Raw genomic sequence first — 20956 nt, forward strand, 5'->3', positions numbered from 1 at the left:
CTGCTTCACTGATTAAACTGGGCTTTCATGACCAGAGTTCTGCATCACAGAACAAACTAATGATCTTCTGGGCCCTGAATGATTTTCACATAGTTGTTGTTTTTTTAATCACCAATTTAAAATATAATTTTTCTGGGACCACAATGCTCTAGGATTTTAAATAATTACAACTATTTATGTTTTTCATTGCATGGGTATGCTGAAGATCTTTTGCTAAATGTTTGGCTGGCCATGAAAGCCCCTGTGAAAAGCATGAGTCCAGAAAAGGCAAGTTACTGTTAGCATTTTAGTTGCTAAGATTCCTTGGATATAATGTCAAAACAGTGAATGCTCAATACATTGATCCTATTAATTATCCAAGAGGTAGGTACTTTTAAGTGCCACAGACAATGTGGAGACAAAGCCATGCCCACAAAAGGTATTAAGTCCCCAAAGCAAGATTTCTGTTGATTTACTGGTAAGCTGTGGGTATTTTTGTAAGCAGCTTTGAATCAAAGAAAAGTGGGGTATTAATATTTAAAGAATAAAGCTAATTGCCACAGTTTCTATACTCCACATAAATAATCAGCAGTTTGCTCTACTATGTACTTCAGAGTTAATGAGAACACTGTGCCTGTGACTCAGTTCTATGGCCCAGAACACTGATGAGTATTTTCATAGGACAGTATTTCAAAACAGAAAGCAAAATGACCCAGAAGGCTTCCAATAGTTTAGTACTCTAATTTATTAAAAGTAAAAGGATGGCCAATCTTTAGCGGCATGGCTAATCAAGAAAAATAGTAATTCAACAGGAAATGTTTGTGGATTTAGTAATAAGCCAGAGCCTGAGTTAGTTGCAAAATTTAAAGCCCCATTTTAGGAAGAAGGGTTTTAAGCCATCTCCCTTTGTTCCAACTGTCTTCTTTGAAAACCAATTCACAGCTACTTCAGTTCTAGGCGCTCAATCCTCTCCCACCTCCACCCCCACAGTTCCTCCTCTTCTGCTGGGTCCCAGGACAGATCTTCTCAAAAGCTTGAACTCTCTTGTATTTTTCTTTTGTTTAGTCTTAAGAGTGGATTAGAATCTTCCTTGATTATAAATTTCTCTCTCTTCCTACACATGCATCTCAAGCACAGGGCTAGTAATCCCTGAGATGAAGGTGCTTGATGAATCTTAAAGGCTTTCTTTTCTCTGAATTCCTGCCTCTTGAGCAATTCAGAGTTGTCTTAACAGAAATGCAAAGCAAAATTCCAAAATGCACAATATACATTTCCAATTATTTGCAGCTACATGCAAATAAGGCAGCAAACTGTTTCCAAATGTGTGCATGTGTGTGTGCATGTGTGTCTTCTTCCTTAAAAGAAGAAAAACAAGCAGCACTTTGCACCCTATGGAACATTATGCCAGTGAGAGCTGGTGTAATAAAGGAACAGAAGCAATACTCCTAGAGGGTTACTGGTATAGTAAAAGAGCTCCTTATCCATTAGAAGGACACAGAAGACAGACAAAAGAACTAGCAGAGCTGAAAATCTAATGACTACAGCAGTGCTGATTATCTATTAGTACTAATTACTACTGGAGTTAGTGGAAAGAGGGATTGACTTGGGTTAGGAGAGGAGCTAATATACACAGGGCAGGACATACCAACCTTTTCCAAGTGTGGAAACACGACCTATATTCCCAATTAAATCTAGGGAGAGAATTGTGAACATAACTTCCCCAATTTTGGCCCCTCTTATAGGGGTAATCCACCTTCTTAATGGGCAAGGGTGTCAAAATGATATTTTAGATGAGCGAGCAAGAAAAAAAATCTTAGTGACAAACAGGGAAAAAAATCCACTGGAAGCCAGTTGTCCCAGATTGACATGAGGACTCTGTAACCCCCAGACTTCATTCTTCAGGCAGCAAATCACGTCTAGGTATATCCAACAAAAGAGAGTGACTCCAGCTCTAAGTCTGAATCAAACAGTTGGTAGAAAATACACCAAGATATGAATAGATGAATGCCTCTCACTGCTGGCTAGCAGACATCCTCTGTCCATCTTTGTAACCATCCAACCAAGTCAATTTTCTCTTTATGTATCCACAAGCTGATTATCAACAGAGTGTCTTTAAAGCTAAAGTGCCTTTTAACTGTACAGTGACAAGTGCGCTCTTAACAAGACTAGATAGTAATCCACTCCCCTGGGCCACTGGGATCTTGGCTGTGTACCATCCCACAAATTCGAGGTAGTAGCCATTATTCCAGCACCTTAACAGATGGCCTGTAATTTCCAAGATTTAGCAGTGTCCATCTCCTTCACTTTTGCCAATACCACGAGGAACAGTAATCCCAAGATATACGGAAGTGGTGTAGATCCAAAAGTGGAAACATCAAAAGCTGCCTTCTGCTGTCTTCACCATACCACAATGTATTCCCATGGCTAGAGGTTGTTTGTAGAATCCAAGACGATGAATGCATAACTTTTAAAAAGCCTACTAGAAATTTTTGGAATCAATCCAATTCTATACATAAACTATGCACACCAGAAAAACCCTGAAAAAACTAGCCATGAAGCTTCTCCAAGACTCTGTAGGTTCTACATTCTGAAGATACTCCATACTGGGTTTTGAGGCTTGCAGTAACGAAATAGCTCCATTTGATAATAAGGATACATCCGAGTAAAGCCTTAACGTTATCCAAGAATGAGATCGTTCTAGAAGTTCTAGAAGAATAGCTCCATAATCGAGGATGACCATCGGAAGTCTTCCGTCTTAGGACCAAGTATCCAACCAGCTGCAGGAAATATCCTCTACAGATCCACAAGATACCAGCCACTGGGGCCGGAATCACTTCCGTTTCCAAACCCAAAATAGGAAACGCAGATAAATCCCCAAATTTTAAATCCATCTGGGGGCCCTATACAGGAGTTTGTGTTTCTCACCACATCAAATACAAAATACCTGCCTAGTGAAACCTTGGAACTTACCCATCAAGTCTCCGCTCATAGCGTCCTTCCCGTGCATGAAGCGATGGTGGTGGGCCATACGTGGGCCCACCACCACCTCCTCTGAACCCAGAAACCTCTCTACTACGAGATGCTATGGAAACTGTATCATCCAATCCCCGAGCAGCGCTAGGAATGGTTCCCGGTTCATTATAATCCGTCCGAAGGTCTCTATCTCCCATTTTGTTGACAGAGTTGTGTGCCTTCTGGGCACTCTTGATGTCCACAAAATCCACAAAGGCTGCCACGCCACCTTCTGACCCCCTTTTGGGGAGAATTTTGACACTTTCAACACGTCCATATCTAGGGGAGAAAGAAAGAAAAATAATATGTATTAAAGGCTCACACAGACAGAACATGTTGTCGAACCACATTTTAGTTGGCTGAAATTTCCAGCACTGAGGCTGTGATGCTAAGCATATTTATTCTGCAATCCATATGTGACTCCCCTCTATTTTATCTGTCCTTGTAAACAAAGGTTTCTGTTAGATTTGCTTTTGATTTTATTGTGTATTTAGTGTCTGCCGATGTTAGGGATGATGTCGCAACCATTGCCTCACACAATAAAAGTTTGACTTGCATATTTATTTTGAATTTATTCCTGTTAAACTTTCATTGCAGTAACTGTGCTTCACATCATGGCTTTAGTCTGTTAGAAACAAAGTTTCAAACAAACTGCTTTTTTACTCAGCTGCTCCTATCCTTCCCATCGCACTTTATAAGTAAGTAAACAAACAAACAAACAAACAAACAAACAAAGCTGTGATACAATATTCAGTTTTGAATACCTCTAAATATATTTTTATAAAATTATGCTTTATACTGAAAGAAAAAGTCTTTTACATAAAGGTTTGCCACAGCTCCAATATGCTTCAGTTCAATCAGCCTCAAAAGTACCGTAACCAGATCAAAGGATTTATTGAATGTGTGTATTTTCAACTTGCTCACAGTTTAGTAATAATATTTATTATTTGCAAGGCACTGCTATACAATTTTAAAAAATAGAACTAATAACCAAGTCCTGCCCATGGGCTTACTATCTAAACAATGCTGTAAATCGCAGCTTCAGCCAGGTTTGGAAGAATATTTGGGCATTCCTAGGAAAAACCAGATAAAACATTTCATATCCCTGGATATCAGCACCACAGTTTGCACACACCAGTCAACCAAGGAAGTTTGTGTGCTTTTTTGCAACCCCAGTGAGCAGGGAATCTGTTTGACCACTAATATACAAATGTGGGTTTGAAGCCAATACACAAGATAGTCCTATTGAAATCAACAGACATGTCTGCTTTGAGTATGACTAATTTGATACAGCCCCTGGAAATATTTTTAATGTTCCCAACCTGGATAGACAAGATGGAAGTTTTGAAATAATCCAGTTTTAATAAATCTACCTGTAAAGACCCTTTAACTGAACTCCCAGCTCCTTTGAACAAAATAAGTTATTCTGTAAGCATTACAGTTCCTCAGATGTTCTATAAATGCTCCTTTTTAAAACAGAAAATAAACTAACCTGGAGAAAGAGAACAAAACAGTGCTATCTCACTAGAGAAAGTGCAAGAACTACCAAGGTTGTCAGACAACCTTCATGTATCTTTAATTACCCTTTAATTATAGCTGAGGAAAAGAACCACTTTTGACACACCTGACTCCATTTTCAAGATTCTGAATTAGTAGTTTTAGGCCCAAGCAGTGAAAGAACAAGAGTCAAAAACCCAGAAACACAGTTACATGGACTAGCCACATGGCAAAAACAAGATCAGATTGCTTTAACAAAAGGAAAGATACAGGGACCACTGACAACAATATGTCAGCAGCACAATTCCCTCAGCATCATTCTTTCTCCGGGCTCATAGACACCAGCGAAATCCACAGATTCATCCTTGTGTGAGAATTGGCACCACCAAAGAAGTTCCACAGGAAGGGAAACCTGCTGAGTATTGCCAGGAAAGGCCCTACATCTCTGCCACAGGGAACAAGGGGGCCACTAATGCTCTTCAGTAGAAGCAGAAGCCTGCGACAGAATTTGAGGGTTATTACTTGCTTCAGTTTCTCCAATGCTAGCTGGTCTAAGCCTCATGGGGTGTAGAAACCTCGTACAGTGCAGGGGGTAGTAGAGCACGTTCTGTTCAGATGACTCTAAGTGTTTTCAAAAACAACTGATGGGGTGATGTAGGACTCCCAGCCTTGAAATCTCTGCTAGCTACACGAAGCTCATTCGAAATCAGCACAGCCAATCAAATGGAGGGGGGGGGAGGACCACAGCTCTGTAGCAGAACACATGCTTTGCATGTAGCAAGTCCCAGGCTCAATGCCTGGAGATTTCAGGAGCAGATGACGGGAAAGGCCTCTGAATCCAAGAGCCCAAAGGGCCACAGCCAGTTAGAGAGCCTAATACTAGGCTAGATGGAGAAATGGTCTGTGCTGGTTTAAGGCACTTTCCTATAATCAGAGGCACAGGCCAAATTTACAATATGTGTGGGAGGAAGGAAACCTATGCAGTCCAATTTCTCCATCTACAGTTTTAAAAACCAGGCACAGCTGGAGACACTATTGCCAGATTACTACCACAGAGATTGCCCTAATTTTTTCAGCCCTAACACAGATTGCACAATACTTGTTCACCCACACCTAAATCTCAGGGCTGTGTAACTATTTGGCACAGCATGTCTTCTCATGCAACAAGCCGCTGGGATGCGTGTGGCAGCTGCTTTTCAAGGAGGAGAGAGAGTAAAAGTTACACATCCTCACCAACATATACACAACCCTCAAGACAAAGCAGCTGTGCGAGCAGGAAGGCTTTCAACGCTCTGTGCCCTAGCATCGCCTGCGCCTTTTTAATTGCACATACCATTTAGTCACCCACCATGAAGATTAATCTGCCTAGTGATCCAGCCCAGCCCCACCCATTGGCTACTCTCCAAACTGCTCCTGTGGTGGCAGTTCCCGCGGGGAGGGGAGCTGCATTGCTTCATGCTATCTGATCCAGAAGGGAGGGGAGGGAAAAGATCTGCAATGTTGCATCACGGGATCATTTACTGCAGCAGAACAATGCACGGCAAGGAGAAGAGAGGCTTTCTGAAGGGCTGCCGGAGGACAGGCAATGGAGGAAAGGGAGAGCATTTTTCACAGTGGCATTTGCAAGAGCCACAACAAGGAAGGAGAAACAGGAGAGAAAAGCTTTTCTGAGGGTAACCTTCGTTGGGAAAGAGACACAAAAAGGACAGGAGCCATCATGACCTTCACCATGCTGAAAAGAGCCCTTGTGAAAACGCTTCCTCCATCTCTCTTTACTTACCTCAGCCTTTCCAAGAAGTAAACAGATAAAAAACAGAGCAAGGGGGGAGAGGGGGAATTTGCTGCATGCTGGCTCTAAAGATCCCCATGAAAACAAAGCTCCTCTTGTTGCTCTTTTTTAGCAACCTTCCCCACCTTGCATAATTCATGTTAATCAATAAGTAACTCGCAGCATGTCAGACAAGCTGGTCTCATTGTATGGTTTGCTTTTCAGTGGCTTCTATGAAGCTCTTTCTGCAAGTAGAATCTTCTGGGGGCAGAAAGCCCTTTTCTTAGTTCTCTGGAACAAGTTAAGACCTTTCAGTTGATCTGTTCCTTTAAGGAACCTGAAGGCTACAGAAGACAGGGCAGCAAAACTGGGACTCAGGGCCCCTTGTCAATTACCCAACCACAAGGCCATGCTAAGCCAGTTTTTCTGGACTTAAACATGATCAGCACATTCACCTTAGACCAGGCTACCACAAAGAAGCCAACAGGGCAGCTGTGCTGCCCCCTCTCCTCTTTCTTCCTCCACAATGGATCCTGGGGCAGGTGGTATTTTTCCAGGCTTAATTAAGTAGATTTCTTCATTGTCATCCTTAGGCTACGTGTCACCATGAGACAAGCCTCAGCTGAACTGGGGAAATGGGGAGACCTGAGGAAGCTGTCTGCAATAATCCATCATCACACTCCATAGCAACCTAAGTTAATGATGTGCATGTTAGCATTTTTGTTTGTTAACTATAATTAGTAAAACTGATTACAAAAGATTATGACACTGAGGACATTAAATCTGGGGAGACAGAAGTCTGCAAAGGCCACCAGAAAAAAATAGGACAGCTTAACAAAATATAAACGGAAAGAGCAAGAGCCAATGTGGGGCTGTTTTCCAAAAATAGGCATTTCATGATAACAGGGATATGGTGACCAGAAGTTTAAAAGTCAATATTCTATCACTGAATCCAACTTAGTACTCATTCCAAAGACTAACACAATATCTAGATTTCACACATGCATTTTGTACAGTCATTATTGGTCAATTTAGTCCTTTTTAAAGCATAGCTGTGAAAGAGAGCTTGTGGTTTGCAAAACTAGGTTCTCCCAAGCTACTGAAAGCAGAACTAAACTGCTGCTGCTTATTTGCTGGCAACAGATTCCAAGGGCTCAAGGCAGAAATTGGCTTAATTAACAACACTGATTAGGAGAAAACCATATTCACAACTGCAGCAATGTGTATTTAACCAAAAAGAAAGTGTGCTAAACGTGGCAGTTGGGGGGGGGAGAGATTCCAGAACCTGCCATTCACATTTTTACAAGTCACTCTTCTTTAGACAAACACCAGCTTTGCTCAAATCTATCACGGAATTGGAGGAGGGTGCGTAGACACATGTACAGGTACTATAGGCTCTTGCTAAGCACTATAGGTGTGTTCATATTGCTCATCTTTGTTCATGCAAACACAGCCCAACCAAGTGAGGTCAGCAGCACTGCTGACAATGTGAATGCATATATTCTATTCAATTAAAATCTCTATCTCCCCCCCCACACACACACACACTATCCCATGGGCACATAAGCCGGTTAGCAACACACACATTTATAAAAAACAATGCCCAAATAAATTATAGGTATTGCAGTCCTGGAACACCTACAGATACACTGATTTAATGGCATGCACAGAGCAGGGCAATAATCTTATGCTGCCTGTTACCATTTCTCACTAGTCTGCTTGTATATGTCTATAAAAATAGGTAAGGAAGTTGCAAGCACTTTCCTCTATATTTACTGGAGTCCTAGTAATTATCTATGTTAATTTCAGGCAAGTACGGGCAGCTCCATACCATACATTTAAAGCACGTGGCTTTCCCCAAGGAATACCAGGAACTGTAGTTTGTTATGGGTACAAAGAACTGTAGCTCTGTATGGTGAAAACTACATAATTCTTTTGAAGAAGTCATGTGCTTTAAATGTATGTTGGATCTGTTTTAAATGTGTGGTGTGGATCTGCCCTAGCTCACAAAAGAAAATTCTATATCACATAAAATTTACACCATTAAGATGATAAATCCAGAGGAGTTAGGCATGCTGAAGGTCTTCCAGGCAAAGAATAACAGTACCTACTTCTTCACTATAAGCTCCATCAAAACATCAAACACTTGTTTCATGTTAGTTAGTTGCTAAGCAGTTGTTGTCACAAGCATGTTTAGCAAGCGGCTAGTTTTATCACACTGACCGCACTGCAATAAATGCTGAACATATAGCAAAAAAGCATTACTGTAAAGGAAATGACACTTGGTCATCCTCAGAACTGTTCTCCGGGGCAGTGTGCATCCCTCTTTCAAAAACTATGCTTAAGTTCAATGCCCTCAACATCCAGGGCATTTTTGGTTAACCTAAAAGGGAGGTGTTGCAAAAAAAAAAAAAAAAAAGGCCATTCCATATAGCTCTCCCCCTCTAGCCAGATTAAACACTGCACATTTTCCCTCAAATCAAGGGATAACTAGCTGGAGGTGGTCTGCCTTTGAAAAAACAAGAAAGCTCAGTTCCAAAGAAGTCTTCGGTGGCATTAAATTGAACTGGTTGCAGCTCTAAGCTGCCAGTGCATTTTGGCTTTCACCACAGACACATAAGGAGCACACAGCAGCTCTTCCTGGCATCCACAGATCTGGGTGGCCAGTGCCAGTTTTCAAGCTGCTGACAGAATTTCAGACTGTGCATCATTCCAGTCTATCCTCGAAAGAATGGCAGATGACAGCTATTTTCAAATGCAGTATACAACCCACCCACCCTCAAGGATCATCAGTGCACCAGTTTGGAATTAAAACACACACACACCACACCTCCCATGAAGCTAAAGAGGACAGGCATTTTTTTTTAAGGGGAGGGGAGACAGTGAAGGTGCAAGTATGCAAGACTGAGATTTTTTATTAGTTTGCCAATGCATCAATTCAGGGTGGGGAAAATATTGGTTGGTTGGTTTATACAGCACATTTATCTTCCAGTGATCTCATGGTTCTCCTCCGCTCTACTTCATTCTCACAGCAAACCTCTGAGGCAGGTCAGGCTAAGAGATGGTGAGTGGCCCACGGTCACTCAGTGAGCTTTATGGCTGGGTGGGGATTCAAACCCAGCTCTCCCAATTCATAGGTGTGCAGTTCAAGCACTACAAGACTAAAGGCAAGGCATGAGCCTAGCAATCATTTTGACACGAGACTTCCTGCCACGGAGAACGAGAGTCATTTCTGAACATGTCATGGCACCAGTTGGGACTGCATAAGACTTGCACTGGTATAGGGAGAAGCACATGTGGGCACACAGAGTTCTACCTAAGTCTTCAAACAAGTTGTAAGTTTTAGAAATACAGTGGTGCCTCACAAGACGAAATTAATCCGTTCCGCGAGTCTCTTCGTCTAGCGGTTTTTTCGTCTTGCGAAGCAAGCCCATTGACGGCTTAGCGGATTAGCGCTATTAGCGGCTTTTAGCGGCTTAGCGGATAAGCAGATAAGCGGCTTAGAAAAAGGGGGGGGAGGAAAAAAACCCGCAGGAACTCGCAAGACATTTTCGTCTTGCAAAGCAAGCCCATAGGAAATTCGTTTTGCGAAGCACCTCCAAAACGGAAAACCCTTTCGTCTAGCGGGTTTTCCGTCTTGCGAGGCATTCGTCTTGCGGGGCACCACTGTACAAGCTGGGCCCCTGAACAATAAAGACTATGTTATGTCCTCTGATTGCTCTTGCAGCAGGCGCAAATAGGTCAGAGTCCTGTGTTTTCCCATTGTAACATGAGGCTAAGGAGACTTACACGAACAGAAAAGAGGTGTTCTGAAAATCAAGAGGGAGGAGCAGGAACCATCAAATGCATCAGCCAAAGACAGCCCAGCTGTCACACAAACCATATCTACCTGAATGTAGCTCACAGTCAGGTTGATGTCACTCAAGTGTCCTAAAGGCCATCTTGGCACAGCCTCATCAGAGATGTCCTGTTCCCAAGTGAAGAGAATTCCCTAACATGGGGAAAGTTAGCCAAAAGGGAGATCACCCCACCTACTGGTTTTAGAGATTCTCTTTTGCTTTCCTTAAAAAATTGTGTTTCTTCAGACTGATGGCGAAACCAAAGACCGTTACCACTTGTGGGGCTGCACTTGCTCAAGGCTGCTGTCCACAGACCACAATGAAAGTCTCAGGGTACCACAACACATGTCAGAACAGCTTCTGTTGCTTTGGAAAATGTTTCACAAGTGAATCAACTTGCAACCTTATATGGTTGTATTGAACATTAGTCCTACTAAGAACAGACCCATGGAAATTAATGAACATAACCAACTTACTAGGTTTAATTTTCAATTTTTGGTACTCAGCACTTTTGCTTTTTTAAAAAAGTTTCCCTTTCTACAAAATATAACATAGCTTGCCACCATTAAGGCAACATACTTCCTACATCTGTGGTTTGACAGAAGCAAGGCCCCCATGACCTCTGCACAGTGTGCAAAACTCCCATTGTTCTAGGCGCATTTTGTGACAGGGAATTTCATTAGGGCAAGCAGTTTCTGAGCTCTGGGTGCAGTAGTGTGCCTAAGATTTCAGATTAAAACTGCAGAGTGGAAGGAAAGGAGGACCTTTTTCTGCCTCCCCACTTCCAGCTACTCTTTGAAGACTGGAGAAGAGCCCCTCTGAAGAATATTAGGGGGAAGGACTAAACCATGTGAAAAATGAACATAATATTTCATATCTCAGTTTCTAACACTGCCTCTGCATAGTTCTAACTCGGAGCTAGTACCATGGGAGCAATTATGCAGGAGTCAAGTTGCAATGACTTCCCCATATAAGCCAAGAGATAGGTGGCAGTATGTCAAGACTAGTCTGACCCAATACCAGACACTAAGTGCTGTCCTGAAGGGAAAACCAGATTTCCCACAAGCCAAGGCCCTTGGGGATCAGGCAGTGTCCTCCAGAATCAGTGTTGAGGCTCAATGGGGAAGGTGGGAGCCCCGCTCCCTGCATCTGCTGGCACCAAAAGGTCCAGTTCTGGGCCAGACTGACAACAGAGCATACTCAAAGTCCTCAGAGCCTCATGAGTCAAGGGCATCCTCATGAGAAAGCAATCCCTGAAACTCCTTCACCATCAGTAACTGTGGTTAGGGTGTGGTCTAGGAGGTCTGAGTACACAAAGTCTGCCTCTTGAGCCTCCGAGTTGCAAGTAACTTCCCATATCACTGGTTCCTTCTTTCCAAGCCTCATTTCCCCTCCTTGTTGTGCTGCACTTTGCCTGGACTCTATGAGATATTGACCTCGGACTGCTGCCTGGTGTAGCCTCTGCATCATGCTTTGCACCTGAACTGATTCCAGGTGTCTGACCCTGGTTTGTTTGGACTGGACTGCACCTTCAACCTTGTTTTCCTTGGCGAGTGTTTCTGTAAGAGGCTTACAGCTCCAGGAACTGGGACCCAAGCTCACTGAAGAACAACACAGTAGGGTGGGGGAAGAGAATGAAATAAATTCCTTGCATCAGATTATAAGGAACATATGATCATGTTTTCCATACCACTTATATAGCCAAGGCAATATACAGCAAAATATAAACCAACAACCATTAATAAAATAGGGTACCCAGCCTTTAATACACTAGGAGGAATGCCTTAATCTCAAGAACAACTCAATTTTACAAGTGTTGTTTTATTAATGTTTATTCTATGCATTTATTATTGCAACTCACTGTGGAGTCTTATGACAAAAGGGTGGGATATTAGTTTTAAAAATAAATTAAAGTAACCTTTCAAGAAGTGCTCTGGGAATGTGTGTATAAGTCAGTGGTATGGATGCAGCCCATGGGGCCTTCCTATCCAGCCCCCGTGTCCCCTTTTCACCCCCACAATTAAGCTTGGAAAAAATCTGTCTAGTGACTCAAACAGAATGTTTTTTCCAAGAGTAGTTGCTGGGGGTTTCTTCTGGGGGGAGGGATGGAGAACTGGGTAATCTTCATGGAGAATGCAGCTAAAAGAAAGGTCAAGCCTCCCAGCTGTAATCTTCAGGAAGATCACATAATTGGGCTCCCATAAAGGCTCAAATGCTTTTTCCAAGCCTAACTGTTAAGCAGGGAGAGTGAATGTGTATGTTGCATGTCTGTGCTCAATATCTCTACCTACTTTTGTCTTTGCCATGCCCACTGTTGGCATTTCCCCCCCCCCAAAGGAAGTATGCAACCTGAGGGGTTCCTCTCCATGCTAGGCAGGCGTATTATCTCTCATACACACTATCCAACAGGGATCTAAGTAAGACCCTGTTGTACGTCTACAAGTACTTGTACGTCTACAAGTACTAGTCATGCTTCCAGTTTCAGGATACAGTTTGATGCACCAAAACATGATGCAACACTAGCTTAACTAGAGGCCACAGTGGGACATACATGCACATATGCCATTAGTAATGACTAGCCTACACCACTGCCCTTCAGTATCTCAAGTAAACAGACACACAACCCTTTCTTTATCTATTCATTTGTAAGAATGAAGCCAACAGATCATTAATGCATGTAATTAGCAGTCAACTTAGTTTGTCAAGTTTAGTCACACTGAGTGAGAGTATGACCACCACTCCCCTTCCACGCCAAAAGCACAAAAATGTTTGCGGAATAAGAACATTTACTTCTATCGTTCAAAGGCTTTGCAACAAATAACCCATGAGCCCATCTTGCAACACAAGTGACCTTTGTCTAAAGCTTTACTGCATACAACCAACCACAACAGAGATATTATGAACTCAGCATCATATTTCTTGCCCCTGAAAGAATTTCAGCCTTCCTAGAAGTTTTACATCTGGCAGACAAGGAGATAGTTTACAGCTAGAGATTATAATGATTGCCTTCTCTCTCAGCTCATTTAATTACCTCCTTATCAGACATGTCCAGTTTCACAAAAGTCAGCTAAGATTCCTGGAGCTCACTTGGGTTAATTAGAAATTTGTAGAATACAAAAGGCTGAAATCCTAGCACAATTACTAGGAATCAAGTCCCATTTAATGCAGCAGGGCTTGCTTCTGCGTAATCAGTTTTGGGATCAGAATTCAAGGCTGACTTTGGGAAGGTTATGTGCTTCAGTGCGTACCTTTCTCAAATAGCCAAGCCACTTGCAAAACAGGGTGCAGATCACATTGCGGAATGTCAGACATGGTATCGCTTTTATGGTATCATGACTATTTAGAAGCAGGCTCTTCTAGAACAAGAAACAAAGCAGCTATGTGGGAAGTTTAAGGGGGGGAAAAAGCCCGAGAAGTTTCACCCATTGACACAAACTTTCTAGAGGTTTGGCTGCTTTGTGGCTTTTATGTGTTTTGAAATGTTATTTATAGAACACTGTCACAGAATGCAAAGAACTGCTCCCCAAAGGAAATTTCAAGGCTGCCCCCACTTTACGGGCACGAGGCTCGCTCAAGGCTATCCAAAAATCCACGGCTGAATCAGACGATGTGAGGCTGCCCCTCCTGTTCAAACACTCATTTCATGTCCAGTGGGCTGGCAGGAAGGAAGCATCCAAGGATTTCTCCGGGGAAACGCACCAGCAGCCTCAAGCTGTTTAACAAGCATGTAGATCTGAGGAATTCTACACATCATGAAGTGGCAGAGAGCAGAACAGTTCTGTCAGCCATAGCATAGCAGTGATCCCACAGCTACCTAGAACCTGGAGTACTCTGCTCCTCTTCCTCCAAAAGATAACAATGAGGGTGTGGGTAGAATTCAAAACACAATAGCATTAAGGCAGCAAACCAAACTTTGCCAATATCAATTGCAGTTATTCTCATGGGGATCTCGGTCCGGCTTCAGAAGGAAAGCCTACTTTCTCTGCTACATCCTTCCCAATGACTCATTCCCTCTCTGCACCAAATCCTCCTTCTGTCAAGTCACTTGCAAAACAGGGTACGCAACACCACGCAGCTGCAAAATTTAAATGAAGGTGGTAGTTTACTTAGGGAGCCATGTACAATATCCAGATCCAGCCTTCTCAATCCGTATAGCCTTGGAAGCGTATTTAGGCTTTCATTAGTCATGCAGAGGCAGAACAGTGAACAGAGAGACTAGACAGCTAGCATCCAGCTGTACATACTCCTGTCTGTGGGGGATGAAAATGCCATAAGGCACGCAGCTTGCGCTGCTTATGTGCATTAGTGCAAAGGTAGACAACATGGTGCCCTCCAAATGTTGTGGACTCCAACTCCCATCAGCCCCCTCGCCCCCACCTCTGCCAGCACGTCATCGATGATGGGAGCTGTGGTCCAACAGCAAATGGAGGGCACCACATTGGTAGAAAGGAGGAGGGAGCAGTATGTGACTTGAAGTCACCAAAAATAAAGAATGTACAGGAAAAGGCCTTAAGGAAAAACAGGTCTTAAAGGATACCAAACTGGTGTTTTTCTCCCACAATAAGACTTAGGGCCTAAAAAGGGTAAAATGAAATGGGAAACCTCAAATGTCACTTTTCATGCATCTTGTGAACGTGAAGCAGCACAAGTTCTTGAGAAGCACTCATTATGTTTGTGACGCCCATCTTTAACAGTCACCATTTTATTAATGGACTAAACACACACATTATCTTATGTACTTAAAACAGAAGTAGAGAGCAAAGGTTCTTATTTTTCTCCTCAAGTTAATGATGGCGAAACGTGGACATTTGGCATTTGTGCAGAGGAAAAAATGTTACTATATTTAGCCTCCTTCTCTTTGCAGGCTGCCATGCTTCTGTTTCAGCAGTGGGAAATTGCTTCAGTACTTCAATGACTGAAATGATTTGGATGCATTTACACTAGCGAAACACTTTCAGTTGCAACTAATCAACTCCTCAGGCCCCGAACAGAAACCATGAAAGGAAGGGGTACCTTAGCAGTTTCAGATGCTGTTTTAAATACGACGTATAATCTGTATGCACCACCTTAGAGAGACTTAAAAAAAGAAGAAGAAAATATCTGTATTTCCAGAATTACATATCACCTCCACTATACCTATCACATAGCCCCCTTACCAGGAGTCATGTTTTAGACTGTAAGTTCTTTGGGGCAATAGACCTGTTTTTTCCTTCTAAAACTCTGTAAAGTGCTGTGTACATAAAGGGCACTGTATGTATAAGAAGAATAAAATAGTATCTTTGACACAAACAAAACCTCAGAGCAGTTTTCCAAAAAAAAAAAAAAAAGGATCACAAAGAACTGTCAAAATTACAGGCAAAACATTATTCGGATATTATAGTAACAGCCCCCAAATATACAAAAACACAAATTTACACAAACTAATAAAAATGGTATGTATCCAAATTCATTTTACAGATTTCAGAAGCTTACAACTTTATGACATTTTGCTTGGTCCTAATAAAGGCATTATGGAAAAGGATGTTTACTTGAGACTTCCAAGCCTCTCTCCTCAATTCCCTTTATAAGGTTTTAGAGTTAGGAGTCCCATTCGGAAACAATTTTTTTCCTCTTTAACGAGTCATTCCTAAATGTACTTTTTTTAGAGTACATTTTTTTTAGAACCCTGGAATGAACAACTTGAATGTGTTTTCTTCTGAAATGAGAATGTATCACCAGTACCAACTAGAATGACAACATTTCACACTGGTGTGCTGCTAACCTTTTTTTACCTTCTGCTGCTAACAGAGGCTAGTATTTGGCTATGCCTGCCATTTATGTCCGGCAATACATCAGGTAGTTTTTTTGCCTCTGCAGCTAAAGGATGATAATTACTGCTTGCTCAGACTCTGCATATTCTTTGTCCTATTTTCAGACTGGGGGGATGGGTGGGAACTTTGCACAGCCCAGCTAAATCAAAAAAGGCTCTTTTCCCTCTGAACTAAAAGAGGTCCTCTCCTGTAAATAAACCTTACTCATTCTATAGGCAACCACTATCAGCAGCCTTTCAAATATATATGCACAACACAGCTATCTTCCAGCACACTGATCTGATCCTCAACTGGCAGGTCAGGACTCACTCGTGGTTTGCAGCCTGATCCAAGGTGGGTCATAAAAGGAGCACTACCATCATGCAAATTATGGTAAAAGGATAATAAATGGGTCCCCAGTTGCATGTCTGGGTTAAAAGTGGGTCCTGGGCCTGAAAGGGTTGACAATACCTGCACAAGACAGCCAGGCAGTTATTGTGCAACTGGGCTCTGCCCTTCCCCCACACAAGCCAGGGACATACAAAGGAAGGGCTGCTCTATTGTCAGTGTACAGTACTCACAATGGCCTCCTCCTGCCAACCGAAACTCAATTCAACAGATATCTGATAGTGAAAGGATTCAGTAATCCAAGTAGCTAGAAGCAGATGGAAAACACTTTTGCATATTTGGCCATATCAATTCTGGAATGTGCACCTTAGTATTTACCAGCTCCCACCCACCCCCAATTCCAAATGCAACAGCCAAATAAATCTGATTCTGAAATCCAAGCACATACACACACTAAATTTCAAGACCTATATTTAAACTGATGGCACATTCAGAAAAATGAAAGAGCCACTTAATTCAGATCCTTCCATTTTTCTGAACCATCACTAAGCAACAGCACCATGGCAACTTTGTCCAGCATTAAAAATGCTCTGTGAAAACAGGGTGAAGATGACACTGAAAAGTCAGATTTAATTCTCACTGGAGAAATCCTTTGGCAATCTTGGTGCATAATCCCATCATGTCTTTTTTTAAAATCACCACTCCAAAATCTAGTCTATCACTACCCTGCAACAAGCATTATTTAAAAAAAAAAAACAGACAGGTCTGGTTGTACATATCATTTTAAGCTCTGATTATCTGTATTTCCAGTGTAAGGCATAATAAATAATAGGGCAACTGACCATTTCTTAATGGGAAATAAGGCAGCTGCTTCAGTTTTATGTAACAGCTACCAGGATCTGACTGGCTGGATTATGCCCCTCTTATACCTAGAATTTAATTCATTCAGATTAATTTCTTAATCCTTTGTCTGCCATTCTGTGTTTCATGCCACTTGGCACAAGGTTATTCTTACCGATTTGGCCCTTTACAAAACCTGGGAAGACCGTTTGCAAGGAGGGGATGTCCCTCGTGACCACAAATGCTGCAGCAGCAACTGCTCTTTTCTGCGAAATATTTTCCCTCTGCATGTTTTGGAGGAAGCTCCGCAGCTCAGGCAACTGTAACAAGGGAGCTGGATAAATTCTCTCCTTACGCTGCTCTCCTAGCACTCCCCCACCTCCCTGTGTGCAGCCCGAGATCAGCTCTGTTCTTCCCTACATAAACTGGGCCGCCATTTTAGAAAGGCATTCACACCAGCCAAAGCACTGCACCAGTCACCACTTCAGAAAGGGAATCCTTTCCCTGAACACTTCCTCCCTCCCAACCTATGGAAGATGAACAGGGAAGAAAGCAGGAAAATGTCTCTAGAAACAGGCAGCGCTGCTAAAGAACAAGTCAAGCTACATGCTGCTGGTCACAGCAAATCCTGCAACACACAGTTTGCCTGGATGTGTCTCTTCCTCTCTCAGCCACAGAAACCAACACTAAGAAACAAGCAACGCATAGGGAAACCAAGCAGAAATAAAAGGAACCATTGTTCCCATGCATGTTGCATTTTGCATAGAGGAGCACTGTGAAAACCTTTCCCCTCCCTCACCCCCAACACAAAAACAAATGAAAAATTAATGACTGAAGAAAGAACGAATACCAGTTTATCGGACGTAACACCACTGGTCTTCCTCCCCACACCCAAAACTGCAATACTGGGGAGGAGGGAGATAAATGATCTGCTTTAAAAGTTGCAAAATGAGTTAACTCTGACAAATTCGGAATATACGTAAAACACTGATGAACAAGCAAAGGCCAAGTAACTAGAGAGCTTCCCTTTAATAAAGCAGGGCAGAGTTCTACTCTCCTTTCTCCCCCTGCTTCACCAGCCAAGCTTGTTCCCCATGAGGTAGCGACCAAGTCTATTTTTCCCATGGTGACTCATTAGGTTCACTCCATAATTTTCCTACTCTAAACATTAGCAAGAAAATTACAAGGAAATTTACAAGCCCTTTCAGAGTCTCAAACTGGAAACTATTTCAGCTGACCAAAACACTTGTCTAGAATTCTACCTATCAGTTTCCTTCCACAATGCCATTAACAGGCTTCCACTGTAACAGCAGAAGCGAGTTGCAAACATGGTGCTTACTCCTGCAATCATACATCACCTAGGATCCATCCACTACTAAGAAGGCTTACAAATCTCTCTCTCTCTCTCACACACACACACACACACACACACGTTGGCGCTATTAAGTTAATAATTATTAAGCCAAATATGACCTGTTGCTAGATGAATAAGAGGCAAGGAAATATTATTTTTGTTTGACTGGGCCTAAGGCAGCAAGAAAAATATCAAAAGTAACAATACCAATCTGGTCTTCAGACTTAGCCATGGCAGAAAACTGTTCCATCGCAAAGGAAACCAAAGGAAGTTGGGTTCAAGCAGGATTTCAGCTTCTACTCCCTCAAAGTTGTGCTTGAATTGCCAGGTCCCAAACATTTCATTCATAAATTGTTTCAAGAGGCAAGCAAGCAAAATCAATCAATAAATAAACAGTTCAGACTGACACTTGTGCACCCCTGAAAACAGCAATAGTTTATCCATGTTGTGTTTATGATACACTGAAAAGCCAAAAAAAAAACCCCAAGAAACAAAAACCCTCAGTTCCATCAGTGGGTAGTGCTGGCACAAAAATATGGAAAAGAGGAATTAGCAGGCCTCTTCAGGTAAAAGTTGTTTCCATTCCAGGATGCCCTTAGAAAAATCCAATCCACAATGCTGATGACACTTGGCAGTATCCTTCTTCCTCAAGACTCTGGAGTTTCTTTTCTGAAGTTCCTTCCTTTAGGGTGTCAAAGATTCCAAGTGCAGGAGGGGATCCTTAATCCCAGCCCCCCTGAACTTCCATCTCTATTTGATCCAAGGTATTCCAATTCTACCGGATCCGTAGGGGCAAGCAAAAGCAGCAGCTGCTATAATACTCAAGACAGGTTTTCCCAGGCACATCTGCCTTCTGTGGCTTGGCCTGTGAAAGGGCTCTCTCATCAGGCACTCAATTCCAGGTCCAATCTTAGGTTTTCCCTTCCACATGGACAACCATGAAACTCCCTTCCCTTCCTAACACATCCTGATTTATATCCATGCCTCCACAGGCACCCCCTCCCAAACTATGGGTATTTGATCTCTCCCCCACAACCCTCCCACCTTCTCTTCTGCTTTCACACAACTCAAAGAGGAAAAGGTTCTCCCCTCAATCCTGGAAGTGGCACTTTATGTGTGGTGGGGTGAGAGTAGTCACCTTCCTCGTTCTTCTCTTGACATCTTGAAGATTCCTCATAGTTGCCATGTCCCTGGGGGTGGTACTCCTTCCCTCATTTTGCTAACCTGTCTCCCTCCATGATGTGAAATGGAAGATTCAGCTATCCTACTCTTCCTTCCTCCCACCCCACCCCCACTTGTTTGCTTATGCTCTCCTGAAACCAACAACCCTTCATTATCTGGAGGAGTCACTGTTCCCTGCCTTCACCTCCCAAGGCGCTCTCAGAAGCAACTGCCCTTGTTATAACTTAGGTCTTGCCTCAGTTTCCTATTCCCTCCCCCACTTCCTTAAGTCTGGAATTCCCTTCTCCCACTTTTATCTAGGGGCTGAGCTCATAGTCTAGACTCTTCCCCTCACTCAGCCTCTTGCCTTTCAAACGTTAAGGGTTTTTCCTTTCCCACCAGTGTGTCTCTCTTCCCCTATTTATACAGAGAATTCATCTAATATATATATATTTGACTCGTGGTGGTAAACCCATCCACCCCTCTCTTTCTCCCTACCTGCCTACCTAGGTAAACCCAGCTGGAGCGCTTATCTTCAGCTAGGTAGGATGTAACTAAATGTAATGTAAACCGCCCTGTGGCCTTCGGATGAAGGGCAGCATATAAATGTATATAAATAAATAAAATACACTCTTCCTCTCCCCCGCTGGTTGAAATTATGTGGGGGAGCGGGAAGATCCCTACACGCACCTTTTCCTCTTACGTTGGACTGAAGCGAGGAACCCCTTTCCCCCTCCTTTTGCCTCCCCCACCCGCCTTCTAGTCACCCCCTGCTCTCCCCCCACTTCTTCCCCCTGCCCTTTCGGGGATGTCCTCCTGACTCCACCACCAGCCCCTCCCTCCCTCCCTCCCTTCCTCCTCCACTCACCGCTTGAAGTGCTCGATGATCTTCTCCTCGCGGACGTTCTCCGGCAAGTTGCCCACCCAGAGGTGCCTGGTCTCCCGGACCATGCTGCTGCCAGGCGATGGGGGCTCCTCCGCGGCGGGCGTTGCTCTCGCCGCCGCCGCCGCCCTCCGCTCGGCTCGCCTCAGCACCGCGAGCGGGGGAAGAAGCAGAAGCAGCTGCAGCCTCCTCTTCTTCCCGCCGCCGCCGCCGCTCTTCGCCGCCGCCGCACTCGGCCTGTGCCTGCCGCCGCTGCTCCTCTTTCGCCGCCGCCGCCGCCGCCTCCTCCCTCCGCGGCGCCGGTGGGGGGCACCATCCCACCGGGCCCTCCCGACACCCGCCGCCTCCTGCTGCTGCTGCTTCTCCTCGCGGCTGTCGCTGGTGGTGGGACCGCTGCCGCCGCCGCCGCCGCCGCCGCTCCTCCTCCTCCCTCCGCGGCGCTTCTTCCCAATTTCTCCTCAGTAGCAGTAGCAGCAGCAGCAGCAG

At 43.5% G+C, this 20956-nt stretch overlaps 1 protein-coding gene across 4 annotated transcripts in view; it reads right to left on the reverse strand.

Moving 5' to 3' along the window:
* The window catches only part of SPEN (spen family transcriptional repressor), a 68675-nt gene extending 47951 nt beyond the window's left edge, over positions 1-20724 (reverse strand). For 3 of the 4 annotated variants that reach the window (XM_079986651.1, XM_079986649.1, XM_079986648.1), the window contains exons 1-2: positions 20456-20724; positions 2950-3270 (exon numbers count right to left, since the gene is read on the reverse strand). In XM_079986651.1, the coding sequence (XP_079842777.1) occupies positions 2950-3270; positions 20456-20538 (404 nt within the window). In that variant the 5' untranslated portion in view covers positions 20539-20724. Of the gene's footprint in view, positions 1-2949; positions 3271-18633; positions 18813-20455 lie in introns of those variants that run through there. The other variant, XM_079986650.1, reaches the window with a different exon arrangement.
* Positions 20725-20956: the final 232 nt, after the last annotated feature.

The sequence above is a fragment of the Podarcis cretensis genome, assembly GCF_951804945.1.
Source record: "Podarcis cretensis genome assembly, chromosome: 8".
NCBI lineage: Eukaryota > Metazoa > Chordata > Lepidosauria > Squamata > Lacertidae > Podarcis > Podarcis cretensis.